Source organism: Lissotriton helveticus, chromosome 8 (assembly GCF_964261635.1).
Source record: "Lissotriton helveticus chromosome 8, aLisHel1.1, whole genome shotgun sequence".
Lineage (NCBI taxonomy): Eukaryota > Metazoa > Chordata > Amphibia > Caudata > Salamandridae > Lissotriton > Lissotriton helveticus.
In genome coordinates this window covers 931,755,004-931,772,907 of record NC_136069.1, presented here as the reverse complement: position 1 = coordinate 931,772,907, position 17,904 = coordinate 931,755,004, and the positions used below count along the sequence as shown (strand labels likewise).

The 17,904-nt window shown below is 48.5% G+C and overlaps 1 protein-coding gene across 4 annotated transcripts in view; it reads left to right on the top strand.

Annotated features, from left to right (window-relative positions):
* The window catches only part of ABI3BP (ABI family member 3 binding protein), a 2,192,437-nt gene that overhangs the window by 1,263,388 nt on the left and 911,145 nt on the right, over positions 1–17,904 (top strand). For 2 of the 4 annotated variants that reach the window (XM_078657771.1, XM_078657775.1), the window contains 2 exons: positions 13,955–14,029; positions 14,600–14,674. In XM_078657771.1, coding sequence (XP_078513897.1) covers positions 13,955–14,029; positions 14,600–14,674 — 150 coding nt within the window. The remainder of the gene's footprint in view (positions 1–13,954; positions 14,030–14,599; positions 14,675–17,904) is intronic. The other 2 variants (XM_078657774.1, XM_078657773.1) reach the window with 1 other exon arrangement.

Here is a 17,904-nt window from a genome sequence, read left to right as displayed (position 1 = left end):
GGAACAGATGCATCAGAGGACGGGGGCCCCCAGAGTATGGAGACAGCTCAAAGCGGCCCGGAAGCTCCTTTCCGCGCTGGACATGGATAGGGCGGAATATGCAGCGCTGCGCCTGAAACATGCGTATTACACCGGCGGTGACCGTTGCGGCCGATTACTTGCAAATAAACTGCGGGTGCAACACCAGCGCCAACCGGTCAAGGAGTTGTCCGTCCCTGGTGGTACATTGGCCACGGAGGACCACCGTATTGCGGACGGCTTTCGTCGCTATTACGCTGACTTGTACGCGGGTGAGCCCCCTTCTGCCGCGGCTGAGACCGCTTACCTCGCGTCGGTCAACCTTCCTGTTCTCACACCAGAACAAGCGGAACACCTAGACCGGGACATCCGTCCGGAAGAGGTGATTGCGGCTATCTCCCGACTCAAACATGGGAAGGCCCCAGGACCCGACGGTTACACTCCACTTTTTTACAAAACATTCTGTCCGGAACTGGCGCCGCTGTTGACACGGCTATTTAACTCCTTTGCCGAGCCTGGGGATATCCCCCCGGATCTCCTGCGGGCAACGGTATCGGTTATCCCTAAACCGGGGAAGGACCGGAATGAATGTACCTCCTATCGGCCGATCTCGCTACTCAATGTGGACCTCAAGCTCTACACTGGAATTCTGGCGCCTGGCACCACATTTGCCGGGATTGGTGGACCCGGATCAGGCCGGGTTTGTACCGGGCCGACAGACGGTGGACAACACCAAGAGGGTGGTCCACATTTTGGAGAAGGCCTCCCGTATCCCCGGAGAGCGCATGCTGCTCTCGGTTGACGCGGAGAAGGCGTTCGATCGGGTGCACTGGCCTTACCTCGAGAAGGTGCTTTGCAAACTGGGCATAGGTGAGAAGTTCCGCACCCTCATATTCAATTGTTATAAATCTCCTACTGCGATAGTGAGGGTGAACGGCTGCAACTCCGACCGGTTCGTGATAGAAAGAGGAACCAGACAGGGGTGCCCACTATCCCCACTGCTCTTCGCTCTTTACATGGAGCCTTTTGCTCAGAGGATACGACGAAACCCGGAGGTGACTGGCGTCCGGATGGGGGGATACATTCACACCATCAGTTTGTATGCGGATGACGTGATCTTTATGCTTGACAACCCGAGGGTGGCGCTCCCCGCTTGCATTGCCGAAATGGACGCTTTCGCCGCAGTGGCGGGTTTTAAAATGAACATGAGAAAGTCAGCGGCCCTCGACATCTCGCTCGCCTCTGCCACGAGGCTTGAACTACAAGGACGATTTCCCATGCGGTGGTCTGGTGATCTGATCCCGTACCTGGGAGTGCTGCTGGCGCCCTCCCTACCCGCCATGGTCACTGCTAACTATGCAGCTCTGGGCAAGAAGTTGAGGGAGGAACTACTCCGATGGAGCAAAGGTACGTTATCATTGTTGGGACGTATCGCCGCGGTGAAGATGACTCTCTTGCCGCAGGTATTGTACATGTTCCGGGCCCTGCCGCTTCAGCCGCCGAAAGGGTGGATACGGCAGGCTCAGTCTGATATCGCACGCTTTGTGTGGCAGGGTCGTAAGCCCAGACTCAGGAGAGCCCTGTCTACGCTGGCACCCGAGTCCGGTGGACTCGGCATACCGGATCTCCACAAGTATTATCAGGCGGCACAGCTGCGATACTTGGTGGAATGGAGCAAATGGGAGTCTGACAGGCACTGGCTGTTCCAGGACCAGGCAGTAGCGGGCAGGACTCTGCAAGAGATACCCTTCCTGCGCAAAAATCATCGGCCCCCCAATCTCTATGCGTCCTTTGTCACACAGGTCCCGCTCCGCGTTTGGGATGCCGTGAATATTAAGCATGACCTTACCACCTTCCCATCGCCGCTTACATCACTGGTGGGGAATCCCGACTTTGGACCTGGGACGGAACCTGGAGCGTTCTCGCTCTGGCAAGCAGCCAGATGTTGCGCATTGTTCCACATCTATGGCCCGGACGGCGCTGTATCGTTCGAAGACCTTCGCCGGGAATACCGTTTGCCCGAGACTGAGCGTATGCGTTACATGCAAGTCCGCCATTGGGCGCTTCAGCCGCAGGTGCGGGACCTGGCTGATCGGAAACTCACTCCATACTCGATGTGGCTAGCGACGCGTTCCTCGGACGCCAAGCTCATCTCAGACATATACCGACTCTTGCAACCCCCCCCTACCTCATACATAACCCCGGGAGGGCACGCAGGGAACGAGAGCTAGGGAGGGAACTGAGTCACAAAGAATGGGATGACATCTCCTACCGAGCGCGTCATTCAGCATACCACACTGGGCTCACAGAAACCTTTACTAAGATATCCACATACTGGTACTACACACCTCAGAGGCTGCACGAAATGAACCTTCATATCCCGGACACTTGCTGGCGCGAATGTGGACAGACAGGCACACTTACACACATTTTATGGGACTGTCCGTTGCTGGGTCCGTACTGGAAGGAGATCTTAGACAAGTTAGACCAGTGCTTTAACATCGAATTCCCTCGCCTCCCTGCCTATGTTCTACTGGGGTTGCCCAATGGCTTGATGTACCCTCTGCGATCCAGGAAGGGCAGACAGATAGCGATCGCTCTAGGCTCGGCGATTCAGAACATACTCATATATTGGCGTACCACCACACTCCCTTCAAACGTAGGCTGGTTGCATAGGTTATGGCACGTTCTGGGAATGGAGAAAATGTCCCTCACAGTGGCGGGCGAGGTGGACAGGTTTGATGACCTGTGGCAGCCTTTTAATATTTTGCTGCAGTCGGAGTTCAAAGAGATTACCTGTCCAAGATATCTTAGGCTGATGAGACTGACAACCCCGATTACATAGTCGACATGGAGGGAGGGTCACATGGAGGGTGCGGACCCTTTAAGGGAGGGTAGGAGGAGCGGGACATTTACACGTGCACAGGGGGAGGGGAGGGGAGGTTCGGGTGGGAGGGCAAGGGAAGGGGGAGTTCAGGGGGGGTTGTTGGTTTTGGAATTGGTTGTCACGACACTTCCGCCTCACCTGAGGCCTGCAACTGCTTAGATAGTATGGCATGAAACCCAGATGATGTTACAAGTGAAGAGCCTTTGCAGTACATTATCACGACGACTGTATTCCTTGTTTGTACTGTTTTTCCTTGTTTATGAACATGCAATAAAATACTTTAAACCTAAAGGTCTACATGTTATGCCCATTTTTAATTGTCCTGAGGGCCAGACGGGCAACTCAGGACCAAATATTAATGGCAGGTCCTTTTATGTTCAGAACCTAGTTGTAGTTCATTACTGAGGAAAATATGTTCAACTGTGCACACACTCATATATATATACACTCATGGAGTTGCCAGTTTATTTTTTCTGAGTTTAGGGATAAAAACCTTAAATATACTCAAAGAGATGTCATGATATATGAGCATAATGTTATATAGATATGCAGGTGATAGTACATGTTGTGTCGGAAGCATAATGTGTAGTTCACATATTGCATTCAACAAGACAGAGTCCTTGTATAGCCCATTTGTGATTCTCAGTAGGACTGCTATAAAAAGATCATGCCCTAAATAAATAGTTACTTCTGTCTCATAAGTGACATATACCTTTGTTTATATTAATAAAGCCTGGATGTCCTCTTCGTTGAGGTCAGAAGCCTATGTTAGTAGAGAGGCAGCTATGAGTCATGGACCTAGAGTAATGGTGAGGCAGCGTTTTGAGGCATCTTGGATTATAAAACAAACTGTTTTCTCTGGAATGTAGGTTTGCTCAAAGTAATGAACAATGGGACTTAAACGCTTAAAAAAAGACTCCGTCTTTTTAAGATAGACAGCAAAATGTATTATTCTCAAAGACTCAAACTGGCATTCACCAAAAATTAAATAACTTAGACAGCCTCTTCAAGGCAGCCCAGATGTACACTTTGAAACAGTTAGTTCAAAAGGTGACGGTGACAAAGCAAAGTTCTGAAGGGGAAGAAAAGTTCCAACAAATGGGTGGTGGTCACTCCTGAAGTGGTCAACCACTCCTTACAGTATCAGCGTGAAGTCAACCACCTAGAAAACCTATGGTTCCATGACAGCCTGGTGCTCCTTCTATTTACATATCCAATACAGTCTTGTTATGAAACAAGGACTACTCAAGAAATGGCCTTGGAATAAGCTAGCCTATTTAGTTGCTTAGTTAGTTTTGCAGTCCACCTGAGCCTATTCAGATCTGCTGCTGGATGAACACTCTTTCTGGGTCACTAGCAGTTCAACTGAGCTATATACATGCAGCACCCAGTTATGTACTGAGTTGAAGAGGTGGTATTTATTTATTTATTTGCAGAGTTTTATATCGCGCTGGCTAGACCCGGAGGTATCAGAGCGCTTCACATCTTGTGCTGTGGGTCCTCTTGCTGAGCCCTCTTTTAATGCTCAGGACTGGGCGAGCAATGTGACCCTCCTGACTCACAGCTATGGCTCTGGTCATGGGGCTAAAAAAATAAAAACTTGGTATGCACTTAACTTCTTGGCCTGCTCAAGTTATCTGCAAGGGAAAGCCCTCTTAGTTCTTCCCCTATAAATAAATGATGGTCACACACAGGTGGTCTGAACCCAATTGCCATTTCCCTAGCCTTATTCTACCAGGAGGATTACCTATGTGGATCAGTTAGTAAGGCGGGGCATTCTCTATTCTGGCTTCTGTCTCCCCACCCGAGGGACTCAGGAAGCAGTAAGTGTGCAGCTTTTGCCTCTGTTCTCTGCAGTTACCTCCTTCCATGGGCACGTCATCTGTTAGAGATAAGGAACTCCTGGATGGCTAGTGAGCCAACTGGCTTGCTAAAGGAATTGGTTCTCCCTGGCCCAGAAGGTAAAGGAAAGAATTTTAGAGGTTGATAAAAAATAGTCAATACAAGAGATATTGATATGATGGAAGTCCTGAAACAGAATTGCAGTGGAGGAATGAAAGAACACATCTCTCTCTAGACTGTGCTTATAGGTGGTTAAAAAAGAGACAAACATCACATTTCCTAGTTGCATTAAAAAAAGGCCACAGTAGATTGAGTGAGTAATCACAAAGACAGACTTTGATCACAAGTTCCAGAGGAGAGGTTCAGGTCACTGCACTGATGGGCCTGCTTGCTGACACCTGTCGATCCACATAGGTGCCACAGCGCGAGCAGCCCAATCTGTCTTGGCGAGTTCAGGCAGTTCGTGCTACAGCAAGAGCGCTTATTCAGTCAGTGGCAGGGAGGACATAGGGCTGCAGACATGATAACCAAATGTGTTTTACTCAGAGAACGTAAGCCACCCAAGAAGAGGCCTATAGAGTCCACTAGGCTGGGACGCCTGGAGGCAGTAGAGGTTATCCTACTTGTCTATGCCAGATGGATATGGCAGCACTAGCAGCTCACTCGTGGGGCCTAGTGTCAGTACAGTTATTTGGAGGTCGTTGATCAAGTTGTTGTGTAGAAGCAGTGTGGTCCAGAGGCAGCAGTGTCAGTTCTGTTTGGGTGCAGAGTCTGGGTGCTAATGCCAACAAGGGGGGGGGGCAACAGGATACTAGCCAGGGCCCGCTTGCACAACAGAAATTGAGCACCACGTATAACCCAAAGCAGCCATATTATGATGGAGGCCGGCTCACACCCTCAGGCTCATTACAAGAACAACAAACATTTGCACCGGAATGCCAGCATGAACCATATGAGTGTGCAAGGAGGCACTGGATCGCACACCCAAATTAGTATCCAGAGTTGTCAGGTCAGAATAACAACAGTATGCAGCAAAGTTGCTTTCCACCAGAACGCAGGTAGATTTAACTAAAGAATCGTGTCTATCAACAGGTCGGCCACTACCCCAGTTTGAATGTGGGTCTTTACAACGAATGCTTTAACAACGCATTCCATTACAACACGGTTGTCACAACGACTGCGTTGTTTCTACGCGATCCATTACATCGCAAGTCGTTTCAGCGACTTGCTGTAGAGGGCACTCTGGATTTAGGAATAGTATAATTTACTATTCCAACTCCAGTTTGCAACAGTAGGGAAGGTGTTGGAATAGTAAATTATACAATTCCGTAGGTTAGCACGCCCCCTACAGCAAGTTGTTAAAAAAACTTGCGATGTAATGGACCACTTAGAAACAAACTGCGTTGTGATGGAAGCGCATTGTGGAAACAGTGTTGTAAATGCTGTTTCCCCCCCCCAGGTTGCGACTCGAGGAGATGGACCTCACAACAGCCTCCCTATGTGACACAGGCGGCTGGGGCTACACAACAGGGGCGAGCAGGCGAGCACCTCAGTGTAACACTCTCTGCAAGCCGCAGAGATTTGCAAATGCAGAGACCCCCGAATTTACAGTCCCACTGGGGGTGATTAGCAGCGCAACAGGGTTAGGTAGGCAAACAGCGGAATGGACCTATGAGTCCTCACCTTCTCCCAGTGGGGTAGACAACCAGGTTAAGCTCTCAAGGGCAGCAACATCCAACAAGGTGGCACAGAGGCAGGGGGAGAAGCATTCTGGTCATGTGTGCAGCTGTTTCTCTGGCATGGCCACACATTCACCAGCCATGTACCCAACAATGCAAGCAGCTGCGCTGATCAAGGGTGCTGGCCACAGGCCGGCCGCTCCACGGCTAAGCAGACACCAGGCATTGTGTGTGCCCCCAGGTCATGGTATTATGACAGGGTGATGTTCAGAAGAGAAAGGGGTATGTGTCCAGCCTGGGTGAAGGCTTGGTTCATGTACCATAGCTCAACTTGCTCTGCCCCGAGCCGCTCCCAGCACCCCAGTAGTATGGGCACAAAAAGCCACCCGCTAATAGCTGCCACGAGAATCCTTGCGAAGAGATGTGTCGGGGGAAGAAGAAACGGCTAGCAATGTACTCCCATAGTCCAAGGCGACTAAGCTCAATCAGTCAGAGCAGCATTTGCCATAATGTAGCCTCCTGGCCCAGGCAGCATGACTTGGCACAGCAGCTCTCCTCCTCCGGGCGTTTGTTGAGCCAGTGAGCTCGAAAGTCCAGCAGAACAGCTCCAGTGTCAGCCACAGGGCAGATGCACCTTGCTGCCACTGTTGATGGAAGCCGGTGCACCGTATAACTGCAGGATTAGAGGGGTACCACTCAAAGCTATGTTAGAGAGCGTCTGCCATCATGACCTCCTATGCCAGGCCCATCCCCATCTTTTATCTTTCATCCTTATTTTTTGTGTTTACCTTTCTCACTCATTCTCTTCTTTTATTTACCCCCTCTCTGTGTTGCAGCTGTTTTCATCATTTTATCATTATACTTTTACTTATCTATTTCCCTTACTATGATTGTTAGCGCATCCCCCACAACCCTCTGTCGTGGTATTCCCTAACACTGTTTTTATAAGCACTTTGTCTGCTGACTTTCAGACAGAAGAGGCCCATAAACAACTAACTTTTTAGAGGGCCCCAGGAGGGCCAGTGGCAGCCACCATTTAAGCTGTGAATGTTGGGGGTTCCATACGCCATTGCTCAGAAGCACTGATCACTTCCCATGCACACCTAATAGGAAGAGGAAGGAAATCAGCAGTACAAGCTACCCTCACTCCTTAAACTGGTAAAGAACAGGCAGGAGCAGTGCAAGCTTTCCCCACTGTACAGGTACAACCCAATCAATAGTACTGATAGCTTTGCATACACATGATAGGGTACAGAATGGGAAGCCTCAGAGCATGCTGCTCTTATGAGTTACATGAGTGTAATGTTGTGGGCCCTAGTCCCATATACTAATTAATGAGTATCAGGGACACCAATAGTGGGGTACTAAAACAGGCTCACATGACCGGTGACAGTTGTGTTGGATGGGTGTAGGGTAGGTGTAAGGACCACACCTCAAGGGAGTAGTACATGTTGAACACTAGAATGTGTCCAGCAGGTCACTTCATTCCTCCCAAACTTTATTAAAAATCAAATCAAGTCTAACCTGTGGGAATAAACAAAAACACACTGGACACCACTTAGTCTATCAGCCTTGTGAGGTAGTCTGCCGAACACAGTGACCAGGCAGACAGGTGCAGTTGGGAACACCCGGGCATCTCTGCACGTGTCCATAGTTTAACCAGCTACCACGGGGCACAAACACTGTGTAGATGTAGTCCAGACACTTTACAGCATGGCAGTTGGGTCGATGTCCAATCGAACACTGTTGGCCAGTTCTGTGTTCTCTCACCATGATGTGGTTGTTGTACAAGCAGTTCAAACTTTGTGCATCAGAAGCGTTGGTGGAGTCCGCAGCGGAGCTTACTCTTGGGGGCATCGTGTCTCAGTGAAGGCAAGCCTTGTCAGGACTAGGATGGTGTCAGTGATGCTTGGGCTGTCTTCCTCTGATTCCCTGGGGGCCTCCTGGTACCTTGTCGGTAGAGCAGCTGCTGGGCCATTTCTTGTGCGGGGATTTCCTTGAGGCCCGTTCAGATGGGTCAACACGGGACCACGTGGACTTTGCAGAGCTGCTTGTGGGCCGCCTGGGGGCTGTTGCAGGATCACCAACAGAACCACTGCCAAGTCATTCATGCAACCACAAGGATGGATTATACATGGTCACTGTGCTTGCCAGCAGGACTCAGGTGCGGTGGGCTATCAAATACTCTCTGGACACTTCCTTTCTCACGTTGTCAGGGGCTCTTTGTGGGTCTTTGGATGTTTGCAGGTGTAAGGCTACACCTTGGTGATGAGATGCTCCTTCATTGGATTGACTAATGCACATGGCAATGGTGGTGTGTATGCCATTAGATGACTTGTACTACAGGTGGCGAGGACTTGCATGAAGTAAGGGTGACTGGATGGACTGCTTAGCCATGAGATGATGGCATAGTTGGTGCCATTATTCTTGTTAGACCTGGCATCATTGGCGTGAGTCTCCCTTCCATTTTTGACGGATTGCCTCCTCTGATTTGATATATTTTGCTGGTTTTATGCTTTGGGCACTGTGCCACTGCTAATAAGTGCCACCGTGCAAGTGCTCCCCATGTTAAATTGATGTACTAATTGGTTATTCCATAATTGGGTTATTTGATTTATCTGGCAGCCCCTAGTACAGTGCACCATGTGTACCCAGGGCTTGTAAATCAAATGCTGCTGGTGGGCTTGCAGCACTGGTTGTGCCACCCACAGAAGTGGCTTGTAAAGTGCACCCACTTGCCAGTCCCTAAACCTTCCCTTTGCTTCATATTAGACACTCCTATGGTAGGTCCACGGGCAGGGTGCATTGTAAGTACAAAGTAGGACATGCTCTGATGTGTGTAGCATGTTCTAATAGTGAATTACAGCCATTTTAGTTTTTCACTATTGAAGGCTATGTGTTCTCCATAGGCGAAAATGGGCAGTTAGATTATTACATTCTTATAATCCTAACTGACTCAGGGAACATGGTAGAAATTCGAATTTAGTATGCCTGAACTCAGAGTAATAAAGTACATATTTTAGTAAGGTTTATTTTAATATTCGGTGTTTGCAAATACCACTTTTAGAAAGCAGGTATTTGCTTGTCTAACCATCCAGGCCTGCCTCTGCTGGGTTGTGTATTCCTTGTCTGGGTTTGTGAGTGACAGGGCTTGGGGATTCCAGGAGACAGGCTAGGGCAGCCCAGTGGTGAATAGAGAGATCTGAATCTAGATGGGAGGGAGGAGTTGCACCTGGGACCTTCCCTCTACAATGCTGGCTCCACCCCCTGTGGCTTGTCCGATGTCTCTGCCCTGCACTGTGAAAGGAGAGGAGGAATAATGTCAACAGTGTGCTCCAGAGCTGTATCTTCCCTCCGCTGTGCTGGCTCCACCTCCTGTGGGCGGCTGATGTCTTTGCCCTGCACAGTAAAAGGAAGCAGAGAGTCATGTAAACAAAGTACTCAGGAACTGGTTTGGACTAGGCAGAGGCCTCTCTGCCTTCAGAGAACAAAGGATTTGGGGGTATAAATATTGGGACCCTGATCCCAAAAAATTAGATCACTTCTGGATAAGAAACCTTTCTGCCAAGGAGAAGAACCAAGGAAGCTGCAGGAGTTGTACTGCCCATCTACCAGTGTGCTAGTGTGCTGTTTGCTGGGTTGGCCTGCAGTGGTTGCTTCATTGCCAAGGGAAAGGAGAAGGAACGTTCATCTACAGAATATTCTCCAAGGGCTTGAACTGTCCTTGCCTCCTGCTGAAGTCTCAGGGACAAAAGACTTCACCTCCAGCTCCCTCCTGAATTTCCTTGCTGGGAATTCTGACTCCAGATACTTGCGTGCAGCTGGGAGCTGGAAGCCTAACGCATCGAGAAGAAGCATGTCGCCAACACAGCTGAAAATCATCGCAACGCCGGAGAAGCGAGCCTTCGCCGCATCTCTCTGGAAGCGTGTGTTCATCGAAGCTGCCTGCCGTTGCATCACAGGAGAAGCGTGACTCCATCGTGAGAGTCGCCATCGCATCACCGGAGAAGCGTGTCGCAAGGCCTTTCGCATCTCCAACATACAGAGTCGTCGCAAGGCTGCCAGGGCGTCATCGCATCGTCATCGCATCGCCGCATCAAGGGCGCCATCTTCTCGCATCGCAACCAGATCGTCGCATCGCATCAAGGCTCCATCTTGAGCACCCCAACGGGCCCGCAGGCTGTGAATCTCCTCATCACCTCCGCACCGGTAAGGCTCATGACGAGTCCCCTGCTCTGTGCAAGCATTGAGGCAGGACACAACCGTTCAACCCCGCGTCACGGAACCGATGCAACTCCCCTTTTGCGAGCCTTTTGTTCACTTTGCGTTACGCATCCAGGTACTTTGTTGAGAACTCTGTCGCATTTGCCAACAACTGGAACTAAGAGACTTTAATCATCTTTTAAGTAATCTTAAGTGTAGTATTGTAGGTTTTTGTCGTTTGTGGTCTTGTGTTTAAGTCTATATAAAGAATATTTATTTTTATAAAACCTGTGTTGTGTCCATCTGAAGTGTTTGCACTGTATTACTGTATATAAGCACAAATGCTTAACACACTGCCTCTGAGATAATCCTGTCTGCTCGTGCCAAGCTACCAAGGGGGTGAGCAGGGGTTATTAAGGAGTGTAATCCCCTTATCCTGACTTAGAAGTAAGTGTCCCTATTTGGACAAAGGTGAATACCATTGCCAACTCGAGAGACCCCCAGATCTAACAATTCTCCTTTGGCATGTGCCTTTGCTAGCAGGGATGCCATTTGATTCGAGCAACCAGTGACAGGTGGTTGGACAGTTGCACTGTGAAGCATGGGATAGAAACGCGGTTTGTGCATGCAGGTGGCTTATGTTCGGTACTCCCTCTGAGCTGTCTCCAGTGACATTGCTGCAACCCGGGTGCTGGTTTGTGGTGGTAGGTACACTCTCAGGTAGTGGTATGAGTCCTTGGTCTTGACCCCTTGTTCATTTCTCCTGCGCACCTGTGGTAGTTCGGTTCTTCAGTGCGACAGGATTGTCACACACCTTTATCTCCTCTCCTTTTCATTTCTTCTTGGCAATGTGGCATCGTGCCATGCTCTCTTCATCTTGAGTGCTGTGTGATGTAGGATCCGGCCACTTGTTGTATGTCTTTTCAGAACATACTGTGAGGTGATGTTGCAGGTGTGCACCACACCGGATCAACAGTTTCGACAACAGGAAAAGAAGAACCCAGGATTGGGCTTGGAGGCATAGAGCCTTTGTCGTAATCGTTGGTGGCTGTGGGGTCAGAAGCATAAGAGGAGGAAGTCTCACTCACAGGCAGAGACACGCATTGCAGGTTCTCCTCAAGATGCCATCTGTTGGACATCATGCGCACAGTCACTTCTTTTGTTTACAGTGCGGTCAGCATTTACATGCCGGCTGTCCTGGCACCTTGTGGAGTGATCGCTGCAGCGGTTGCAGGGAGGGTAGAAAGGGGAGGCACACCACGCCTCACTGGGTCACGCTTGGCTTGCCGGGTTAATACAGATAGTGACTGCAGGTGTGCTGAGACTGACTCGGCACCGCCTACTGTGTGGGGTCACTGCTCCAACCTTGCTGTGTCTGTGGGCCCCACCGGCACAGGAGATACAGATGCGGGAGGTCACTCAGGGTAGGTGTGGCCTCGGGTCAAGCTTTTTTCTCTTGCTGGCGGGGTTTTCACTGTTACACTGCTTTGTTTGGAGTGTGCTGCATCTGGTATGGGGTGTAGCAATGTCATGGGCCCTGACATATGTTGCTGTGCACATTCTTCATCTGTGTCTCGACTGAGGCACTAGTTTCTGCTTTACTGCAATATCACTTTGCACAGTCTCTCAGCAGGCGAATGGTGGCAGGTGTAGTGAGGTGATAGGGGGTCACCATTTCCTTTCCTTCAAGCAGAGAGTGGGTTCACCCTCATTGTGGGGTGACAGGCTAATTTCCCCCTGGCAGGCTATGCCACCAGCATCTATGGAGTCAAACCCCTACTTCTTCCTGGCAGTTGAGATGGCACAGCATGTAGGGTGAGACCTCTCAACACCATTGTGAAGTCGTGGGCCACAGGTCCACATACTAGTTAATGCGTGACACAGACACAATGGGTATAGTTACTGAACTGTCCTAGAGCACGTGCACTCGGGCTTTTTTATTTGCAGGGTCACCTGACCAGTGACTCCTGTGGTAGATGGGTATGGGGTGGGTGTAAAGTCCAACCCTCAAGGGAGTGGCTTGTCACATTGTACATGTTGAACACTAGAATATGTCCAGTAGGACACTCCAATGAACAATGAAAAGGCAGTAGCAGCAATGCTTCCTTCACAGAACATGAATAAACTATAGAGAAACACTTATACCTTCCCTTACCCACTTGACATCTACCAGCATTGGAAGCTTCCCTCACTTATTGCAAAGGTGACACAGAGGCATCAATCGTGCTGATTTCCTTGATAAAACAGTTAAAACTCGGACAGCAGCATACACACATAATAAGGAGAGAACTAGTAGCAGTGGAGACATTCCTCATTCAGTGCCCAACAAAATGCAGCCCTTTTTCAAACATACCACTTTATTTTTGCATGGTGGGTTGTGAATCTAAAAAGAGCAATTAATTGCTCAAACTTTTAGGTTAATGGTACCACATTGATATTGCTGTGATCTGAATGAGGAAATGCCCGTTTAAGCTGGGAGAGGAATTTCCTCCTCTTGCTAAGAGAAGACAGTTTGAAATGAGACACAAAAGCAATTAAAACATTTCTATTTTCATTTAGTGGTGTTATTAAAATTGAGTATTAACACTTGTGTGAGCGAGTGCCACTGTGAGAAAATGAGGACACGGGGCCAAAACGAGTCAATGACTCTGGGCAAATGAGAACTGTAATACAGCAAACGAATGACAATGTTTGCCTTACTGCTTGAGCTTAAATCTTTGCATCAACTGAATATTAAGCTATGTGGTCATTACTCCATTCCACATTAGTCTATGAAGCTGGACATCAGATATATGGTTTAGCCTACAGGAGATGGTATTACCCTAAACATTTCCTTGCCATCCACAAACCCATACCCACCCTAAACCCTAAAAAATACCCTTTCCACCCAAACACCTATGCCCATCCTAAACCCTAAAAAACCCTTGCCACCCAAAAACCCATACCCACCCTAAACCCTAAAATTACCCTTGCCACCCAAATATCTATACCTCTCCTAAACACTAAAAATACTCTTCAAAAATCTTTACCCACCCTAAAACCTAAACCGAACCTTGAAATCCAAAACCCTTACCCACCCTAAACCCTAAAAAGACCCTTGCAATGCCATTCATTGAAATGACCACAATGCAATGGTTGTTTCCCTAGTAAAAGGCACAGCGATACCCAAGATGTGCTCTCACTTGGCAGCGGATACAAACAGTGTGCAAGGGGAAATATGTTGGGTGGTGCATTAATGTCTGACTGCAGTACCCCTTCTAGGTTTGGCGTCTGCCTTGAATGGCAATGTCTGCTACCATTCTTAGGAGTATTTATTTTTCGACAGGTCCAAGTAGCACCGACCAAGATACCACTCAGCCAGTAATTTCCAATGGCTTCCAGCTATTAGCAACCACACTTGGTAAAAAAATGTTCATAGTGTGCCCTGTCGCAATTTCAACTCACTGTTTGCCAGAAAGCTTACTTGTCCCCTGTAGCTTCTGCAATGACGTTCACTGTTCTTGGTGCTCACAACTGCTGCCATTGGCTGTCTCCTCTAGACACCGTTTATTCAAATGTTTGACCTGTTACTTTTGTATATGCCTCTAACAATCATTTATCCATCATTTAAGGAAACCGCTTTTCAGCAGTGCATGGCATTCCGGCAGCTTGGAGTGAGAGAGACATGTTGCTGCCATTTTAGGTTTATCATTTTCCAGCTTTTGGATTGCCAACTGTCACTCAACAGCTTTCTTCTGCCACTTGACAGTGCATGTGAGCTGATGTCATCTTGAGATTGTGCCTCCCATTGGCTCGCTCCCACTTTAACTATGATTCCCTCTGATCATGTTATTTGCCGGTTTCTTGGCTGTGGGTCGTGCCCCAAAGTTTTATTTCCACATTTCAGTAAAGAAGCATGTTTATCAAGCAGTCAAAGGCATCAAGGTTTAGTCATTTGTTTAATACCTTCTCGGTTTGTCATTTCTTTCAGCTGTGAATGACACACAACAGACTCGTGCAATTCCAGGAACATCGGAAGAGCCTGTTGCTCCACAAACCAAAACAGGTAACCTGCACTTTGCAGTAAATCAAAGAGTAATTTATGTATTTTAGATGCCATGTGTGTTGGTATGTTGACAAGGTTGAATAGACCTACCTTTCACTTTGGTCGGTTTTTAGGCACCGTACAGAATTTTACTCCGTGTCTGGAAGAATACTAGATGAAATGTTGACGTTTTGGTCATGACTATATATCCGGCACCACAGAGCGTCCAAGAAGTGAGCAAGTACCTCAAACCAAGGCAGCCTTTACGTGTCTGTCCAGAGCTGCCTCTATCTATCCAGTGGTGAAATAACTAGAAGCTAGCATTCCTTTGTAGGAAACCTATAGCACACTCCTTGGCAATCAGTATCAATCAGTATTTGTAAAGCACACTAATCACCATTGGAGTATCCAGGCGCTGCATGGGAAGGGGAGCTATTTGAACATCCAGGTCTTGTGGCCGCTCCTGAATTCGGCAAGTTAGGAAGATGTTCGGAGATGGATGGGGAGGTCATTCCAAGCCTTGGCAGTGAGGTGGGAGAATGTGCATCCTCTGGCTCAATTGCGATGGATTCGGGGTACGATGGGGAGAGCCAGTGAGGTAGAGTGCTGGTGTCTGGTGGGGGGGTGGAAAGTCAGGTGGTTGTTCAGGTATTCAGGTCCACTGTTGTGGAGGGCTTTGTAGATGTGCGTGAGCAGTTTGAAGTGGCATTTCTTCTTGATGGGTAGCCAGTGCAGGTTGCGGAGGTGGAGGGTTATGTGGGCTAGCCTATGCATTTGGAGGACGATTCTTGCCACTGCCTTTTGGATGGTTTGGAGGTGTTTGGGGAGCAGCATGGTGGTTCTGGCATAGATGGCGTTCCCTTAGTCAAGTTGACTAGTGATGTAGGTATGTGTGATGGTTCTCCTGGTGTCAGCTGGGATCCATCTGAAGATCTTGGGGAGCATTCTGAGGGTGTTGAAGCAATTGTGGCAACCAAGTTGACCTGCTGCCTCATGGAGAGCTCTGGTGATGATGCTGAGGTTGCAGGCATGGGTTGTGGCGGTGGGTGCTGGTCCAAGGGTCACCAGGAGTCGTCCCACGGTGAGAAGGATCTTCCGAAGATGAGAACTTCGATCTTGCCACATAACTGCCATGCCACATAACCAAATTCAGAAAGTGGTCCACTATGGTGATATAACTGGATATGAATGGCTAGCGCTAGGGTGGTGTTGACCTGTGAACATTTGAAAATGGGTGCATTACTTACCAGTAATCGTCATTCCTCCAAGTCAAAGTATATCTGCCTACTGTAGGGCTTGCCTCGCTCCATGCAGCTTTGGGTATTTAAGGTAGTGCTTTGCGCTGAAGAAGGCCTTATGGGCACTGAATGAAATAAAGGAAACACTTCATCTCACATACTGCAAGCCTTTTAATAGATGCCATTTTAGAAAAGGTTATAAGTGCCCGTATAACAATGGAGTGGCTTACTAAACAAGGAAAGATATGAAAATTGCAGATGAGAAGGTAATGTGTTACCAAGCATAAAGCATTCCTACATTTTATCGTTATGTGTAAGCAGGGAAGAATCACTCTCACTTCTTTGGAACTAATGATAGATAGGGATACTCCTATTGCACTTAGTAATAAGCACTACAGTTCACAACCACCATTAGTGTTTTCTGATTGCCTTTTTATGAACTCTACAGATTCTAATAATACTGGGCTCTGGCTACATATGAAAAATGGGTTCAGACATCTGGCTGCACCTGTCTCTCAAAATGGGGTCCTTGTGTAGAAAGGCAGGTAGATCGATAAACTTCCTCGTGGAAGTGTATTGACTTCGAGAGAGCCGGCCTATTCCAGTGCTCTTCTTCAGACATACAATATGAAAGAAAATGAATATGTTTGTCTCATTGTTTGGATAATCTTTTAATCCAGGTACTTCCCTGATAAGTTTCTCTTCGTCTTTTATATTTTTCAATGTCTGGTTCTTTCTTTAACAACCCGGACTAGTGATACTTAAAGCTAAAATAAATGTACAAAGCTTTCTGAGTCTTTACTTTCATCTATGTCACATGAACCACCCGATCCAAGTTATCTTTCATCATCACCATTTATCCTTTAACGACAGTCATTTCAACCAAATGTGCTTCTTACAAAGACTCCTGAGGCTTGAGCCGGGAGTGTAGACGCCGCCTTTCGCGCTCTACTTTAGATGCTAGCTTTATCGCTGTTTTAAAAAAAAATTGCTAATTCACTATTTTAATTGTTACCTGTACTGTGGGAATCGCGGGGACCGCGGGAGGCACGTTGGTGTCACGGGTGGCGGGGTAGGCATCTCTGCAGCTCTCCCGGGGTGGCTGCGGGTTCCGCCATCTTGGGGGGAGTTCTGAGGTTAGCGGGGTAGTTGTTCTGGCCCGAGACTACTAATGCAGGCACAGCTGCGCCCGAAGGCGCGCTAAAGGCAAGCCCGTCTGCGCCCGTCCACGCCGGGCCGCCGTCAGCCGCCAGGACCCCTACATCTGTTCCCTTAAAAGTCACCAGGTATTCACGGGAAGAGCTTGTCTCTTTTAGTTTTAACTGTCCTTCTCCACCTTGGGTTTTCAACGAGCCCTCCTTCCTTTGTCAATTCTGCTCATTTAAGCTGTCATCTTCGGAGAGGCCCCCCGTCCAGCTGGCCACTCTGCATACAGGTTTTTGAGTTGGAATTGTCGTTCGCTGGCTAAACATCCTGCTGAGGTGTTCGATCTTTTGGTCGTCGAGTCCCCTGACGCCCTTTTTCTCACCGAGACCTGGCTTTCACAAGACTCAGTGGCAGAGGCCTGGCTAGCGCTACCGCAGTGGTATGTGCTAGCGGTAATCAATAGAGAGGGGGGTAGAGAGGCATTGCAGTGATCGCCAAGGAAGCCTATTCTCTCAGCTTATGCAAGGAAAACATTGCTGTCTGTGAAAGTGCCGTATTTAAAATACAGCTTAATCACAATTCCACTTTATCCGGCCTGCTAATCTATAGGCCCCCAGGACCGTCCAGCTTGTTCATGGACAACTTACTAAATGTGGTTGGGCCATTGGCGAGCAAATCTGCGAATTTCATCATCCTCGGGGACCTTAACCTCCACTTAGAGACCGGGGGGAAGATCTGAGACTGCCTACTTTCTGGCTGATTTAGAGGCCTTTCAGCTAATGCAGCACGTCGTTGGAGGCCACTTGGTGGACCCTATCTTCTCCAAATTAAGTTCTCTAACTGTCCACTCACCGGTTCCGCAGGTTT